Source organism: Aquila chrysaetos, chromosome Z, assembly GCF_900496995.4.
Source record: "Aquila chrysaetos chrysaetos chromosome Z, bAquChr1.4, whole genome shotgun sequence".
Taxonomy (NCBI): Eukaryota; Metazoa; Chordata; class Aves; order Accipitriformes; family Accipitridae; genus Aquila; species Aquila chrysaetos.
In genome coordinates this window covers 20,716,891-20,733,772 of record NC_044030.1, presented here as the reverse complement: position 1 = coordinate 20,733,772, position 16,882 = coordinate 20,716,891, and the positions used below count along the sequence as shown (strand labels likewise).

Genomic DNA, 16,882 nt, shown 5'->3' with positions numbered 1-16,882 from the left:
GGCATAACTGAACACTTTGTCAATCAACTCATGAAACATGCCAGGTTTTTAGTGCATTAGTTTTTAGATTTCAATAAACTGAAAGGTTTGTTAGCTTTAATATGTAAAGCTGAGACCTGTAGTTGTAATTTTCTTCATCATCCGTTTGGTCTTCCTTTCCATGACAACTACTACAAATCATCACTCTTTCCTTCTACAAGTAAGCACCACGTTCAGTGGCCCACCTTTTAATCTGCTATCACACTGCAAGCTGTATGTTTTAATCTGGAACCTACAGTAAACTGCTACACAATTCCTTGTAAAATTTACTTTCATCAATTAATTGAACACCTTGAAATTCTTAAATTTTTATCACTTTATCCTACTTAGAATAAACTATTTAGAATGAATACTAATAAATAATCTTTAAAGATACAGACTGCAAATACAGTAATTTGCATTTTTAACTCTGTAGGTTGCTTTGCAGACACAAACTATGCAAAAGTGCACATTAGTGTATCTTACAAAAGAATCACTACTCATACTATTTTATAAATATTATTTTTGTTTTTAAAAAAAAAATCTTGCTCATCAGTGAAAAGCTGAGTAGAAAACTACATGAAAACACTGACATACTTCAGGTATTGAAAAAGTTCTGAAGAAGGACAAAATGTGTTGGAATCTAAATATGGAAACCAGGCCTATTTAAGTACTTAAGTTGCAGTTCAAAACTTAGGCCCTTCTACTCCTCAGCTCTTTTGTCCATGTCAACCTTGTCCACAAATTGCTTATTTGAAGGAAGGATGCTTCCAGAATTTGTTTATATTATCAGAAATGGAAGTCTGCAAGAAAAATAATAAAAAAATTTCCTCAAATTACCTAGACTCACCTTGCCAGCAAGAGGAAGACATTTCTCACGTGTTTCATTTCATCTGTTCAACTACAACATGACAGTTAAACTTTTTTATGTTAATTAGCTTCTTTATGCATGAAAGCTTTATTCTTAAAAAAAGAAAAGCAAACTGGGTAACTGTTTCACAGCTGCTCCATTACATAAAAATCCACTGAATAAGCTTAGCCAAGCAAGCTGTATTCCAGGATGTTTACAGAGCCCAGAGTCTCAATTACTTTTCACAAGACTTGGTTATATTCTAGATATTAAACGTGTTTCTTTGACAACCACTTTTTTTGAAATTTGTGCATTCGTGATGTATAAGTACAAAGAATTACACCAGCGCTTCATATACTTAGCAGAAACTATCTCAAATACCTGTTACTTACTTTAATTAATACTATACTTTCTACAGAAGCCATTCCAAAAAACTGAAGAGATGGGCACAAGAGCCCAACCTCCCACCTTTAAAAAGGGAAGCAACTACTATTTTGTCTTATTTTCAGAACTTCCCCCTAAAAGCATGCATATAAGGAAGGTAGCCACCCTGTGAAGATGTTTCCAGGATGTGGGACTGCCATTGAGATCTTAAAAGCAAGTCAGAAGGCTGCCTCCAAAATCAGGTATCGGATACAAAGGCAAGACAGCTACCCATTAAACAGCATTTTTTCCATTTCCCTTAAAATATGCAAAAGTTTCTTAAATTTAGTTTTACAGTACCCAAATACAGCTCTTATCAAGTGACTGGGATCACCTTTCAGGAATTGTCCAATTCATATTGGACCATATGCTTCTAATAATCTGGGGATTTTATATGCACTGTTCCTCTTACATATGGATGCATAACAGACATAGTTACACCTGCTTTTTTCCCCTACTTAACAGAGAAGTCTGAGGTTGTTTTAGAAATCTGTGTGGAGAAAGTGAGATCAACTCATGCCAAAATCTAGAATGAATGGCAGAATTGGTTTGCACATCATGAAATTAAATCCTTCAGCTTTGCTTGTGAAGATACAAAGCAGCAGGATGCAGAGATGGAAGTCAGGTGAAATACAATTCAAAACTAATCTTAAATTATAAAGTAATGTTTGGCCATGTGAAATCAATACCCTTTTAAAATGTCAACATAGAAAAACATCTTCTTTTCATCATCAGTTAAATGTACCTGCTTCAGTTTTCCTCCTATCAGTTTTGAAGATTTACAGGTTTTGTTTCATTTGAAAAAGCTCCACATTCTTTTAACTTGCCTGGAGATGCTGCAAATTTCCCAAGTTTGCTGTCCTGAAGTGGTGTTGAATGATGTTTTGTAAACGCAGATCTACATCTGCCATGGAATGCACTAAACAGTAACTGTATATATTCTTTCTCTACATTTTCATAGAAAAGGCATATCTGAAGTCAGTTTAGTAGTCAAGAAAGTTAAGACAGGTCCTGCATCCCAATTTATTTTGAGACTAAGGCAGGCACCAAGACAAAAGCAGAAATAGGCAGAAACGCCTCATAATAATTAAGTAAAAAAATTTTTGCCTATAGAAGAGATAATTCAATTCTTTTTTTAAAAAGCATAAAGGCTCAATGCACATGCCTAATTATTATCCTTTAAAGGAAATCTATTATGACTTTATTATAAAAAAATACATTAAATTAAACTACATTTGAGATGCTGCAGTATGTCCAAAGAAGAGTAATGAAGCTGCTGAGGGGTCTAGAGCACAAGTCTTATGAGGAGTGACTGAGGGAACTGGGGTTGTTTAGCCTGGAGGAAAGGAGGCTGAGGGGAGACCTTATCGCTCTCTACACCTGTAGAGAGGTGGGTGTCTGTCTCTTTTCCCAGGTAACAAGCAATAGAATAAGAGGAAATGGGCTCAAGTTGCACCAGGCGAGGTTTAGATTGGATATGAGGAAAAAATTTTTCACTGAAAGGGTTGTCAAGCACTGGACCAGCCTGCCCAGGGAAGTGGTTGAGTGACCATCCCTGCAAATATTGGAAAGATGTGTAGATGTGGTACTTAGGGACATGGTTTAGTGGTGGACTTGACAGTGTTAGGTTAACAGTTGGACTCAAAGGTCTTAAAGTTCCTTTCCAACCTAAATGATTCTATGATTCTACACGTTAACATCATTTCATCAGCTATGGCTGCTAACCACAAGCTACTATGGTCTGATTTTATTGATAAAGCACCTTATTACTATCTCAAAAATGTGAATGGTTTCTCATTTGCCGTAGTAACATGAAGTACCTTTGAACTGTAAGTATTGTGCAACATCTTTTATGACCAATTCAAAGAGCAACCTAATCAGTGACTACCATGCAATTATGAACAACTGGTTTATACAAATTCAAAGGTGTCAAACCTGTTTTCACTAGAAAACCTCTATATAACTGGAATAAACAAAGACCACTTTGAGTGTTCACACACCTTTTTCCAGCTAAATTTACTCATTCAGTAACTTCTCTCTATATATCCTGTCATTTCTTTAACTCATCATATTTACAACACTAGCATAACCTTTAACTACTCCAACAAAGCCTCATTAACAGTATAAGCATTTAAAAAAAATAAATCAATAGCAGGAAATAAGCATAAAATATAAGCTGCTTTTATTCCAGTGCATGGATCAAAAAACTGGCAAGGCAGCATTGAAAACCTATGTTGCTGCAACCTATTCACTTCGGTATCTCTAATAAGCATGCCTACTTCCCACCCACCCCACCCCACCATGGTATACTTCTAATGTGAAGATGTTATAATACAATAAGATACACCTCATCTTTCTTTTATGGATATCTAACAAAAATAACATAATTATTTGCTGAGACATGACCATGATGATTATTCCCATAAATAGTATTTCCGTAAGAGCAAACTATAATTTAGCACAGTACACGAAACTTGCAGTTCTTAATGACTACAGACTGAGAAAAATTACAACTTGAAAACAAGATTATTTCAGACAAATGACAGCTGTTGAAGTCTTGTTTCTCCACTTAAAAAGCACACGTACCTCTTCCTAAATGCGTATTTATACTCATGTATCTAGCTGTTCCTGTAAGGCTCTTCCGTTCTCGATATGGTATGTGCTGCTTTGTTTCTGGATCTATATACTCCTTTGCCAAACCAAAATCTATAATATGAATAATTTGCTGGGTTTTGTTTCCAGGTCGTCCAACCAAGAAGTTCTCCGGTTTTACATCTCTGTATATCAAGTTCTTTGAATGCACATATTCCATACGAGAAATCTTCAGTAAAAGAAAAAAAACCAGAAAGTTTCGTTTAAGCTTCAGGTTGCTACCTTAAATTGTGGTAGAAGCTAAATATCTTACATTGACTTCATATTTAGAGGAAATCACCCCTCCTATCACCTTAAAACCAAAGGGCTATTGCTCTTAACAAGGTACCTCCTAGTTAAACCTAATGAAATCTGTGCACATCCCCTAAGCAGATACACCAAATGGTGTATTGGAAACTTTCACACTGGACATTAGACATGAATCAGTATATAACAGAAGTTATCTTCTTCAAGAACAGCTGGCACCAAGTATGTTTTGTGCACATTAAAACTATAAACAGAAGTTATGTCATCAAGCAGCAAAGTTCCATGTAGATTTATTACATATTAAAGGTAAACGAGAGAAGCACTGGAAGTTCACCACTATGCATATAACCTCCATTCTAGCTGGATCACTTTCTACCAAAATTTATATATTCAGAAAGGAACAGCAAGTATTAAAGAAAGATGACCTTTGGATCTCTGATGACTTGAGCATTTTAAAAAATAACTTTGTCATTTTGGCTGTAAATAAGCTGATTATGTCTATATGTCTATAGTTGCAGGCCTGTTATACAGTTACAGTTGTGTTTTAAACAGCTATTTTTACCCTTCTTGGGTAAAAATATCACTACCTAATTAGGGAAGTGGAAACTCAGTACTATTAATATTTCATAAGGACTTATTTAAAACACATTGTATCAAGGTAAACATGCAAAGCCTTATTTCTTCTTCTCCTCCCACTTCTACTCACCCTCAGGTGGGAATCAAATCAGGAAATCTTCAAAAAAAGGGAAAAATTCTTCATTGAACAATTTTGTACTATTTTAGTATTTCTGAAAGGGTTTGGGGGATATTTTTGTTTATTTGTTTGCTTGCTTTCTTTCCAAGAATGCCCAGGAAAAATATTTATGCTATATAGGAGTCCCATCATCCAGCTGCTTTCATGGATTGAAATTATTTTTGTTTCATGAAGGTTTTCTTTTTAATTCAGTATGTCAAACTAAAATTCATGATTTCAAGTTGTGATTATGAGAACTCAGAAGACACAATGAAGCTACGTTCATGCAATGATTCTTGAAAAACTAGAACAAAGTAAATTAAAGTGACATATGACAGTCTTCCTGCTAAAACTGTATCACAGGCTCTTCAGAAACCACCAACACCAATTTAAAACATGCGAAGTGCAAATCTCTTAAGTGAAATAAGTATTTAATCCACTGAAGACTGACTTAGTTATTCAAATGAACACTCAAATTAACATCTATTCTACTTACCAACTGTACGGCTATCATAAGAACGGTTTTAAGAGAAAATGTCCTACCACACAAGTCAAATAAATCTTCCAGACTAGGTCCAAGTAGCTCTAGCACCATGGCATTGTATTTGCCACATGGGCCAAAATAGTAAACCTGAGGTATTCCATCTGTAAAATGAAGACACAAAGTAATTATAAGAGGTTAAATAAGAATAATGAACATACCAGTAAAATTCCTACCTGATTTCAAATTGATCTGAAGTTAAAAATACATTTCTCACACAACAGCAACAATAAAACCTTGTAAAAACTACAGGTAAAAGATACAACGGGAGTAATGAAGGTAGTACCAGTTTCATTAAATATTTTATGAATATTACATTTTTGACTTGTGAAAGATCTAAAGATTTTTATAAAAAATAAAAGTCAGAACCTATCTGTTCAGTTTTATAACTAAATTGAAACAGGATTTTAAGAATGTATGAAAACAGGGTTAAATAAGGTCCTTTTAAAAAAAAACCACAAATTAAAATTTGTAAATTAAGGCTATGACAAACCTATATTCAGGAATAAAACCACCTTACTATCTCTAAAATAATTTAAAAATCCAAAAGAGGTTAACAGATCCTCAAGTTTAATGAGACATTAAGTTTTAGATGCATCATCAAAATAAATACATGACAAATTGTTATCATCATCACTTGTTAGCATTAATTTTTTTCCAAATACAAGCATTTTCTACTTATATTTGCACTGGAAGGCTTCTCCTGTCTTCTCTTCCTCCATTATTTTTGGTTTCTCTTTAGATAGTACATAAAAGAAAATATTTTTCTTAAATGTGTGTTAGTCCATTAAAAATCTAAACACCACACAGTGGAAATTTGGGGGCATTAAACTAGATTTCTAGTAGAATGTGTGGTAGACTGAGATTTACTAATTCAAACTATGTGTAGGAGAGGGATTTCTTTTTTTAATGTAATCATAAGAACAGATGACAAAGGGAACTTTCAGAAGTCTCAAGGGCAACCTATGACAAAGATTCGCCCTGATTTCACTTCTAACATATCACACCAGACACCACTCAACTTCTTAAATTCTTTCCAAAATTGATGTCCAGAAAGAATCCACTAAATTCTATTCTTACTATCAAATCATTAAAATTATTTAGAAGAAGAATATCTTTGAATAAAACACAATTTCACATTTAAATTTTTACACTAACACACTAAAATTTTTAAGTTTTAGTTGTGTATTATTTTTTTTTTACTTAGAAAATTATTAAAATAAAAATTAAGTTCAGAACAAAACATACATCATTTCCAAACACAATATATGGGGACAAAAATATCCCACTGTATGTTCAGGTAACAATCTCTTAAATACTTTGTAAACAGGTGTAAAATACATCTACCTTGGAGGACAAAAGACAAATTTAGTGTTAAAGCTACATTTGTTTTCAAATCTTGCATGGAGTCTAAAATTATTTCTAAGTCTAGGATTTTTCCTGATGTAAAATATCAGTGTTATATTCTCCAACACAAAACACTTGAAGAATATGTTAATTTGCTGTTCATAAAAACTATAAAAAACAAAGACTGTACTACTGTGCTGAAACATTGATTTTTGTGAGTTTTCTATGGCAGCATTCCAGAAACCCTGGCAGGAACACATACTTACAGTACACGTTTCCTCAGACAGCTGCTGATACCGAGGCCATTAAAGTCTTGAAAACTACGGCTAAGTCACATGCGTTGCACTGAGAAGATTCCCTTACTATCTGGTCTGTTACCAGAATCACTGAACAAAGGCCTCCTGATGTGCAGCTTCTTAGACCAGCGAAACTACCTGTTACCTGAAAAAATTACTTCTAGTCTTTTCCCCGAACAGAAGCACAATAAGCATGTCCATATAACAAGGCTTCTCCTGGCACAGCAAGAGAACCAGTTAAATATGTTTATCAGTTAAAAGATATCTAAACCTTTAGCAGAGACATATCCAACTTTCAGTTTAAGTTAGCAGTGCACAAAAGATCATCTGCTTCATTACAAAGTGCTTCCTGAAAGAATATTTGACAAAATAAATGCAGACGTCAAAAGACTGGAAATGTTCTTTAATGTTCTCAAGCACTGCATTTACAGCTATGCTAGCAACAACGCCATGTTCTATCTTCATGTTCATATATACTCATATTCTTTACCAACACAATGAACAACACATATATTCCAAAAACCAATATGAAAATATCCTGCACTTCTGGACTTTATAGCTTTATATAAACACCTGCCTTAAGAAGCCAAGCAACCCAGAAGTCTGAAAGTATCAGTATTTAAAGCCTTATGATCCAATTTTACTTTCGCATTTTTGTACATATGCATTGTGTGACTATGTAATTAAAAATAACTTCTCATTGCCTCTATTCATCTTGCACTTCCTCATATGCACAGAACCTCTTCCTCATTCAGCAGAATGAATTTTGTTCACTTAAGGAAGCTAGTTATTCTGGGGTTTTTTTTGCTCTTCAGTATGTCCCCTCTGTGTCTCATTTACTCTAAATATTCAATACTCTGAAAACGTATTTTTGCTTTCATGTGAGCTTTTTTTAGGGTGTGCATTGTTACAATACTGTATTATACAGAACTAGAAAACCTATTTTCAGAATACCCTAATGAAACACTGGATTTTGCCTGCCTTCTCTGCAGATCAAATGTAAGTTTAAAAATGAAAACAACCCTAACTCTGGGTGTCTTTTGAGGCACATCAAGTCTCAAGTTTTTCATACCTTACTACAGTGCTACTTATACTCAGGGCAAGAGATTTGTCATTTTGTCCACTACAGCTTTGGGTAAAACTTACTGTTTTAGCAAAACTAAAAGCAAATGAATGCAGCATTTTGAAGAGCATTTTCACTAATCTCTTTTCCTACAAGTGAGAATAATGACAATATAACCCCTAAAAATCCAATTTAACTATTCAATTTTCTGAAGACTAGAGTTTCCATTGATTTTTAAATGTGTATAATCATACCCGTATCTATACTAATATACTTAACATGCATGATCATACCCATTTCAGAAAGACTTCACAAGAGTACCTTATTGCTACTAATGAAGGAGCATAGACCACATTGCACACTACATGAGAACACGGTACAAGATAGTGGGTTTAGTTTCAAAAAGATCATCCCTAATTATCAAAAAATGAATCAGAAAAGGTATTTGTACACATAAGTGGATATCATAACTCTACTATTCAAGTTTTCTGACACCACTTTCTGGTATGGTGGAATTACACATGGAAATGTGGATGTACCTGCAGCAGCAAATTAAGTTATCCAACAGATGTACAGAAGCATAAGTCCCCCCCAAAAAAAACCAAAACCAAAACCAAACCACCTGAGCATACAAAGAAAAGCACTGGGAATTTGGAAGAAAGAGCACCACTTGTAATGGCCTGAGACATGTTCTGAGAATCTCTGTTCTTATAATTGCACATTTGAAAACATTAACTCCAAAATATTCTCAAGAGAAGTTAGTCTCCTCTATTACCCCTGCATCTGCTCTGTGTTTCTTTGTAACATTTTGAAACATTAAATGCACTTCAAAAATACAGAAGCCAGAAGACTTTTGGGCTTTGTCTAGATTTATAGGACTTGTTTGCATGACTACATGCTAGTAAAAGAGGAAACATCTGTAGAAAGGAATTTGTTACATTGTCAGATTTGTAGGCAGAGTTGCCAATTTCAGAAGTGTGTTCATAGGAGATGTCAAAAACACCCTTTAATATTTTAATCTACCACATCATATCATGAAAGCACCACAGCAACTCCTGTTAAGTATACATCCAGGGCAGGATGTTAGTGTTTCACCTGTGATCAATTTCATTTTATTTAACATGGCAAGAACAGTACTATTCTACCCATAACACTTCATCTTCTGATAGGATGAAAACTTTGGAATACCCTAAAACTGTTTAACATGCTGTTACTAACTTCTGCAAGGCAGATATGAAGTATTACATCTAAAGTTCCCCCTGTTTATGGAAACATTTCATATTAACAGTTCAAAGTACTAGAAGTTTGGGGGTTTGTTTTGTTTTTTTAAACAAAATAGTCTTGCTGGTTTTGCTTAAAAACAATAACCTAACATCATTCTGTTATTTGCATTATTTCTTCATGTCTCTAGATGTCCAGAAGAAAAGTCAGAAAGTAACATGTTCCTAATAAGAGAGTATGAGTTTTTTTCGCCACAACAGACATATAACGTAAGCTCTTTTATAAATATCTGTAAGAAAAATTGGTTAAGTTACAAAAACAAAAAAACTTTCATTTCTAGAAAATGAAGAATTCACCCTTTTGTTGACAGGATATTCCAATACTTACTACCAATTAAGAGTGTGTATTTTATTTACATTTTTAATTAGTCTGGCTTCAACCATTGAAGCCCTTTGGTGTAAGAATGTAAGAAGGAAATACTAGGAACTTATAAGACATATCCCAGTCTTCTTTCTGTGAAATTAAATAAGTCAGTGTTCTTGCATATTTTGCTCAACAATTATTTTGATTACTATTCAACCCTTTCTATTAGAGCTTTATGCATCTTCTGCCCCGTTCTCAAAAATCCTTTTAAAAAAGAAGCACACACACCCCTTCCAAATTATGTGCAGAATTCAATGATTGTCACACTAATATTACTATAAAGCTACAAGTAACTTCCTGTACTTCTGCCAATGAAGAAACTTACCTGTGGCCAAAAAACAGTAACACATACTCCCACTAAATTAACACTAAACCATCTAATTCCTTTCTATGTTTACAACTCTGAATACAGTATCCTTATTTTCTGATACGAGTCACATTTGCTTATCACTAGATGTTTATACTTGCTAACAAGTAAAAAACTTTCACCTGAATGGAATCAATCTACTAAAGCCATCTACAATGCTTGATGTGACTGCACTGTCATAAACTTGCAAATCCATTTTAAACCAATACGACTGTCAATCCCATTTTACTCAAGACAAAGAACAAGAAAGTCTTGACTTGGAAATTCACTACTTGACTACTGCTTGGATTCCAGTTTCTTTTTCTATAAAAGTTAATTTTCATTAGTCACGTAAAACATTGCGGCTCTACACCAGTGATCTCCAAAATAGAGTGCAGACACCCATAAAGTATGCAAGACTATCCACTGGAGTGCTGGAAAAAAATATGCGAACTTATATTTATTTTTTATCTAAAAATAAGAAACAAAGCTTTGCTAATATTAAACGTACAGCTTGACACTGGAGCCCTCACTTGGTCAGATGGTTGTGTCACATATGGTACACACAGGAGAGATCCTGGCAGAAGAGTGGGAATACAGAGATGAGAGCAGTGTACTTGTTTGCTCGATCACTTTTGGCTTATTGCAGTTTATGTGTGCCTAGTCAAGTGGATTTATGGATTACATTGTTTAGTTTTCACTAAACTACCCCTCACAAAATGGACAAGCCACTTAAAACAATTCCTACAAAGAAACCACACACTGAAGATAATGCTACTAATGCTAGTACAGGCAAACAAGAAAACAGCAGAGCTGACAATTCTACTCCCTGTATGACCTTTTTTTCAAGAATTTCTTGAAAAGCTAACTACAGAAGACTACTACCTTATGTTTATCAGATGAAGAAAACTGCATTAAGTATTCTGTATAAATTATCATGTTGTAATAAAAATTGTGCATCATCAAAATATCAAAATCAAAAATCTCATCAAAATACCATCAAAATCATCATCAAAACATCAAATAAGGGCAACATATCCTCCAGTTAATCATTTTTTCCATAACTGTATACATTGCAATCCCTCCAATATGTTACTATTAGTAAGTCAGACTTACACTTCACTTTATATTCAGAGAGTAGAAAAGGAAAAGAAGTGTTGTTTTCTCCTGTTCCCCGTTTCTTGGCACTGAGTCATGAGTTATTGAATAGAACCACCTCTGTCATCATGACTGGTTTATCACTCAAATGCTTTAGTCCACCATGTTTAGGTACATGGTGTCCAGAAAGTTTTTCAAGCTGACAGGTCTGACTTCCTCTATAATGATGACAAGATAAAAACATTTGAATAAAGAAAACATTACTAGTAGATTACAACTGTATCTGTCAAACATCTTTAAAATAAATAAAAATCACACAGAAGTTATTTCCAGTTCATGACCATTATCACCTCGGCTGATATCTTTTTCAAGAACTTCAGCATCAAACCTGATTTAAGCCTGAAGCTACATGCTGTTCACTGCAATTATCTAATGCAATATACATAATGACTAGCATGAACACAGATCCATATCTTAAAGCAAAAATTCCAGCTACTTTAATACCGGTACTACATAGTAGCCTCAATTATTGCATGTGTGTGTCCTCATTCAGAAAAAAAAAAATTAACTTGATAAACAAGCAGCAGAGACTGACTGTCAAATATGTAACACAAACATCTACTGCAATACCACTTGTACTTAACCTTGTGTTCCCAATCTACCACTGACTTAATTTTGAGTAGTATCTTGGCAAAATATCTCTATGAAATACAACCTAAATTTGTAAAGCTATTAAGCACGCAAGATGCTTTTTCAGTTTCTTGTAATATTAGTTTCCTTTTAGAGTCTCCTCTAAGCCAGTCAGGAAACTCACCTACTGATGTGATCTGCATTATATCTTATTGCTTAGATTATCTGTTAAAGCGGATCCATAAACACCAGTAAAATATACAAGATTTTCTGTATTCAGTTTCCTATACCCTACTGCCTTTTATCTGTAGCTTTAATTTTCATATGTGGCATTTCATTGGAGACAAACAAAATACCCTAAACTGAGTAGATGGAAGATTTGCAGTAACAGCCATCTTCCATGGCAGCTTTGTACTGGTATTCTGTCAAGGATGCAATTCAACAACCTGCCACAAACACAGGTATTCCCTACTAAGACTACAGAATGTGGCCTGAATCCTCTGACAGTAAGCGATTACAAAATCCAGGATAGCGCCATATATGGTTTTTGACTCGAGCAAAACCACGCATACGCAAAACCACGCATACGCAAAACCACGCATAGAATCTCCAGAAATGTAGCTCTTTATGGCTACTGGAACCATGATCATCCAAGCGCTGTAAAACTCTAAACATGGAATGAGACACTGTATAAGCAATATGACTTCAGCACTGCTAAAATGCCACATTGGAGGCATGCACTACAACACTTAGACTACATTTCTTATTTATAAATACAAGAATACGTTTAAAAATATAGGAAACAGTAAGATATTTCCATTAAAATAGATCTAATATAACTAGTTATTTACATTACTAAAACAGAATCAGACATGCATTTTTATTGTAAGCTTTATTAAATCGAATAGCCATTTATCTAACATTCACAACGTTCTGCAAGCCATACCATCAAGCCTCCTTCACAATTACAGCTTTCTATTATATTTTACACAAAAAACACTGATTAATCTCTGAAATCTGTGTGATGTCACTTTCCAAAATCAGTACAAGTTTTTGTATACCGCCAGGCTTCCTATAGTCAGTAATAACTGTTTCTCAGAAACATTAACATGTGCACCTATAAGTTACATTTAAATTTATGCAGCTGCCATTCTTACTTGATCTCTTGCACTTATTTTAGGGAAAAAAAAAATCACTTTAAATATAAATTGAGAGAATTCTGTACATTTACTTAACCCAAATGCTAGAACAGACTGGCATAAAACAAGAAAAACTGCCAGCAACATTTCTTATAATTTTTGTTGGACTATACTTAAAATAATAAGTTTGTAATTATCATCATCATTCATTCACTTAAATGTAAATATTAGCATATTCACACTAGTAATTGAGCAGCTCAGCCTTCCTATTAAAGTATATCGGCAGCAAGAGAACTCAAAACGGAGTCAGCTTTTTCCCAAAAAAACTCACAACAAAACCACAGCAGTCGTTAGTACACAGATTAACAGTGCATATGAACAGATACCTTTTCAGTCAAGAGATTCATTATTTGATTTGGTTTAAGTACTTTTAAAATAAATGTTTGAATTGAGCACAGAGCATGATTTTCTAAGTTCACCTGCCCTGTATTTTTATTATTTAATAGAGATTGAAAACTACTTCAACTAACTGCTTATTGTTTATTCTCCTACATAACCCCTGTCAAAGTAGTACAAAAGTAATAAAGTAGTACAGCATTACTAAAAAAATTAAAAAGAAAAAACAACTCAGTTTTCAGTTTAAGACCAAATTCTCAGCTACCTACCTAAGAGTGTAGCTCAAAGAAACGTTCATGCGAAGTTACTAAAACAATTCACTTTGCATTTATACTGAATGACTGTTAGCAAGATATATGGACAGGTTATGAAGTGAGACAACTCAAAAGACACACACATAACTCATAAAACATTATTAACGTATGTAAAACTAAATGAATTCATGAAACCATGCTATGCTGCATTTTCTTCCACAGGCTGGAGGAAGGCAGGGTGTCTATCGCCCAGGGGATGAGCTAGAGAAATGATCTCAATAGCAATCAGAAATCCCATTGTCTTCTCTCATATAAAAGTAGTATTTTTAGTGGATCACAGCGAAAGATTTTAAAAAAAATTGCCTATCACTATCTTAAATACAAAAGATAGCCTCCCTATCAGAGCCAGTATCTGCCTCATCCATTCTATATCCTGAATACAGCTGTATAAAAAAAATTGAAAATATGTCATTCAACATTCAAATCTGATACACACACTGAAGCTGGTCTGAGCTGAAATTAGATGAAGAATCACATTTTTGTTACCATAAATATTTTTGTCTTTATCTACAGGGAAAATCACTGAACACTGAAGTACTGAACTTCATTCTTGGCCTCCAGCCCATCAAACACCTTTTCAAGACAGAAAACAAAGAAAAACTATTAACAGCAATGTCTACCCTACCAGTCAACCTTAAACTGTGTATAATGTACCTTGTAACAAAGCAATCAATCTCAAGCCTTAAGGCAATCTGCACCAAAAAAAAAATCAGAAATTCAGAGTATTTCAAACTGACTTTGCTACATTCTCAAACCAAAACACAATCATCAGTCTGGAGAATGCCGACATGCTCAAAATGCTAAACTAAATATTCTGCTGAGCTTGACTACCAAAATGGTGAGTAGATGCCACTCCTCTACAACAGCAGCTGACCACCATGCACAAATGCTTAGTACTTCCCTGGCTGCAACTTCTCAAGATTACATACAGACTTGTTCTTATACTAACAGTGTTTACTATCCAATACATACACAAGCTATCTGGTAACACTTCTGTATCTTCCAAAATCACATTGTGCCAGCACTGCAATCTTCTTCAACCATTAACCCAGTGGTAACTTTTTCATTATCACTGTCCAAGTAGTATGATTCTGTTATGTCTAAGGCAGGCTCTCATGACCTCAAAATTGAAAAATATATTTTTAGATAGCAATGCAAAGTGCATTTACCACATGACTGTTAGTACCAAACTATGAAAAATATTCTCATGTACAGAATGCAATACTTTGCATTCATTTCACACTGGCCATAACCTTTTAAAATAAAACACCTTTTCCCACAGTATACAAATAGGTATCTTATACATGCACTGGCCACCCTGTAAGAAAAGTGTTTGACTGCCAGTTTTAAGAGTGGAAGTGTTAGCTAGACTTCAGCTCAGAGAATAGAAGTGCGAAAGTTAAGAAAAATAAAACACCATTAACAATACTGAGCATCTGCCTCCTCTGAAACATTAATACAGCAGTTTCAGAAGTAGGATAATCCGCAGCTGAACAGATCTTTGTCTCTTTCAAAAATGACCTCAAATGAAAAACTAAAATTTAACAATGGATACCCCTTGTTGCTGTAGACAGGCACTATAGTAACAATCTGTTCTTGGTAAAACAGCAGCATTGCAGACACAAGCTCTACTAAGGCAGGTTGAGCAGCAGGAGCCACGCCATTCTTTTGTTCCACCTGTTAGATGGGTAAATATAAAAGTCCTCACGCACTTGTAAAGACTCTCAGACAATAAAAGTTGAATAGTTTTTATGCTCTTCAACACATAACAATACTTAACCTCTTTCACATGTACACAGATTCCTTATTGCAAAAGGGAACTGACCTATACTGTAAATACCTGTCAAAGAAATAAAGCATTTTAAAAGTTTTCACCAATAGGGTTTTTAAATAGAAGAAATCCTACATTAAAAAACTTCTCACCTTTACTGCTCAATACTCAAATTGAACCAGCAGTTACTGATTTTTCCCCCCTCAGTCCCTCCTAGCAGGAAAGAACACTGAATTCAGGTGCAGTTCTATTATGGGCATAGCACATGAAATACATCTACAGCTTGTCTTATCATGAGGAGAAAGATGGATAGTGCAAAAGATGAATACAAAAATCAATAAAAAATCCAAAAACTTTTTCTATTCATTCCAAGTCTAGTGTAATTTCAGGTAAGAATTCAGCTACAGTTTTATTTGTAGTACTGAACTTACAATGATGTATCAGGTTTTCTTATCATTCATACTTGGATATTAAGAAAATACACTTTTACTACAATTTTATTAGGATTAAAGGTATTTTAAATTCCATCTGTAGATTACTCAGTTGACTAGAAATTTCTGCATACTGACTAAATGATCTCAAACTTCACGAGGAGAGGATGCTCACAGTTACTGAATGACATGAAGATTATGCAGAAAAGAGACAGCAATTTTCCTAAAAACCTCTATTGGTATATAAAACTTAAATGAAAGCTAAATAATGATGTGACTATAATAAGCCACTTAAACTAATTTAAGAACTATTTTTGATAAGTTTTAGATCCATGCCCCTGAATAATTAAAAACGTTTCAAAAAAAGCCCAGAAGTACATAAAATGTTTCCTGTTTAAGAAAGATTCTTGACATTTTTTTCCTGGCAAACACCTACATGCTACTGCACATTCATAGGCATGTTCAGAAAAAGCATATTATAAAGTTACAGATTATAACCCTTTTTTATGAGCAGATTCTCTCCAAAGGAATACAGTTGTGAAATGTTAATGTTTTTTCATGCAAGTCAAAAGCACTTTTTATTAAATACAAAGAATGAATACTCTCAGTTCAAAAGTCCTGTGTATAAAAACTGCACATCTATCATATTTCATGTTTATTTTTTCCTTGTTCTTTCACATAGCAGTGCAATAAAAGACCCCCCAATTTTTTTTTACTCAAGCATGTCTTCCATCTTCATGGCATTCAAGACACAGAATAGCAAGACTCTTATCACAGAAATTAATAATAATAAAAAAAATTTAAGTCACAAGGTCATTAGAAAAGAAAGAAAAGGGATATTGTAAGTAAGTAGACTTGTAGTAGACAAATACTGGCTGGACATAAAGTAATACCAAGAAAACATACAATTTCAAAATGCTACTCCTTCCACCAAGGGCACTTAC

General features: G+C 34.1%; 1 protein-coding gene across 8 annotated transcripts in view; it reads right to left on the bottom strand.

The window, feature by feature from the left end:
• CSNK1G3 (casein kinase 1 gamma 3) overlaps nt 1-16,882 on the bottom strand; it is a 63,184-nt gene that overhangs the window by 30,377 nt on the left and 15,925 nt on the right. For 7 of the 8 annotated variants that reach the window (XM_030004466.2, XM_030004469.2, XM_030004470.2 and 4 more), the window contains 2 exons: nt 5,419-5,567; nt 3,878-4,112 (listed from right to left, as the gene is read on the bottom strand). In XM_030004466.2, the coding sequence (XP_029860326.1) occupies nt 3,878-4,112; nt 5,419-5,567 (384 nt within the window). The remainder of the gene's footprint in view (nt 1-3,877; nt 4,113-5,418; nt 5,568-16,882) is intronic. The other variant, XM_030004474.2, reaches the window with a different exon arrangement.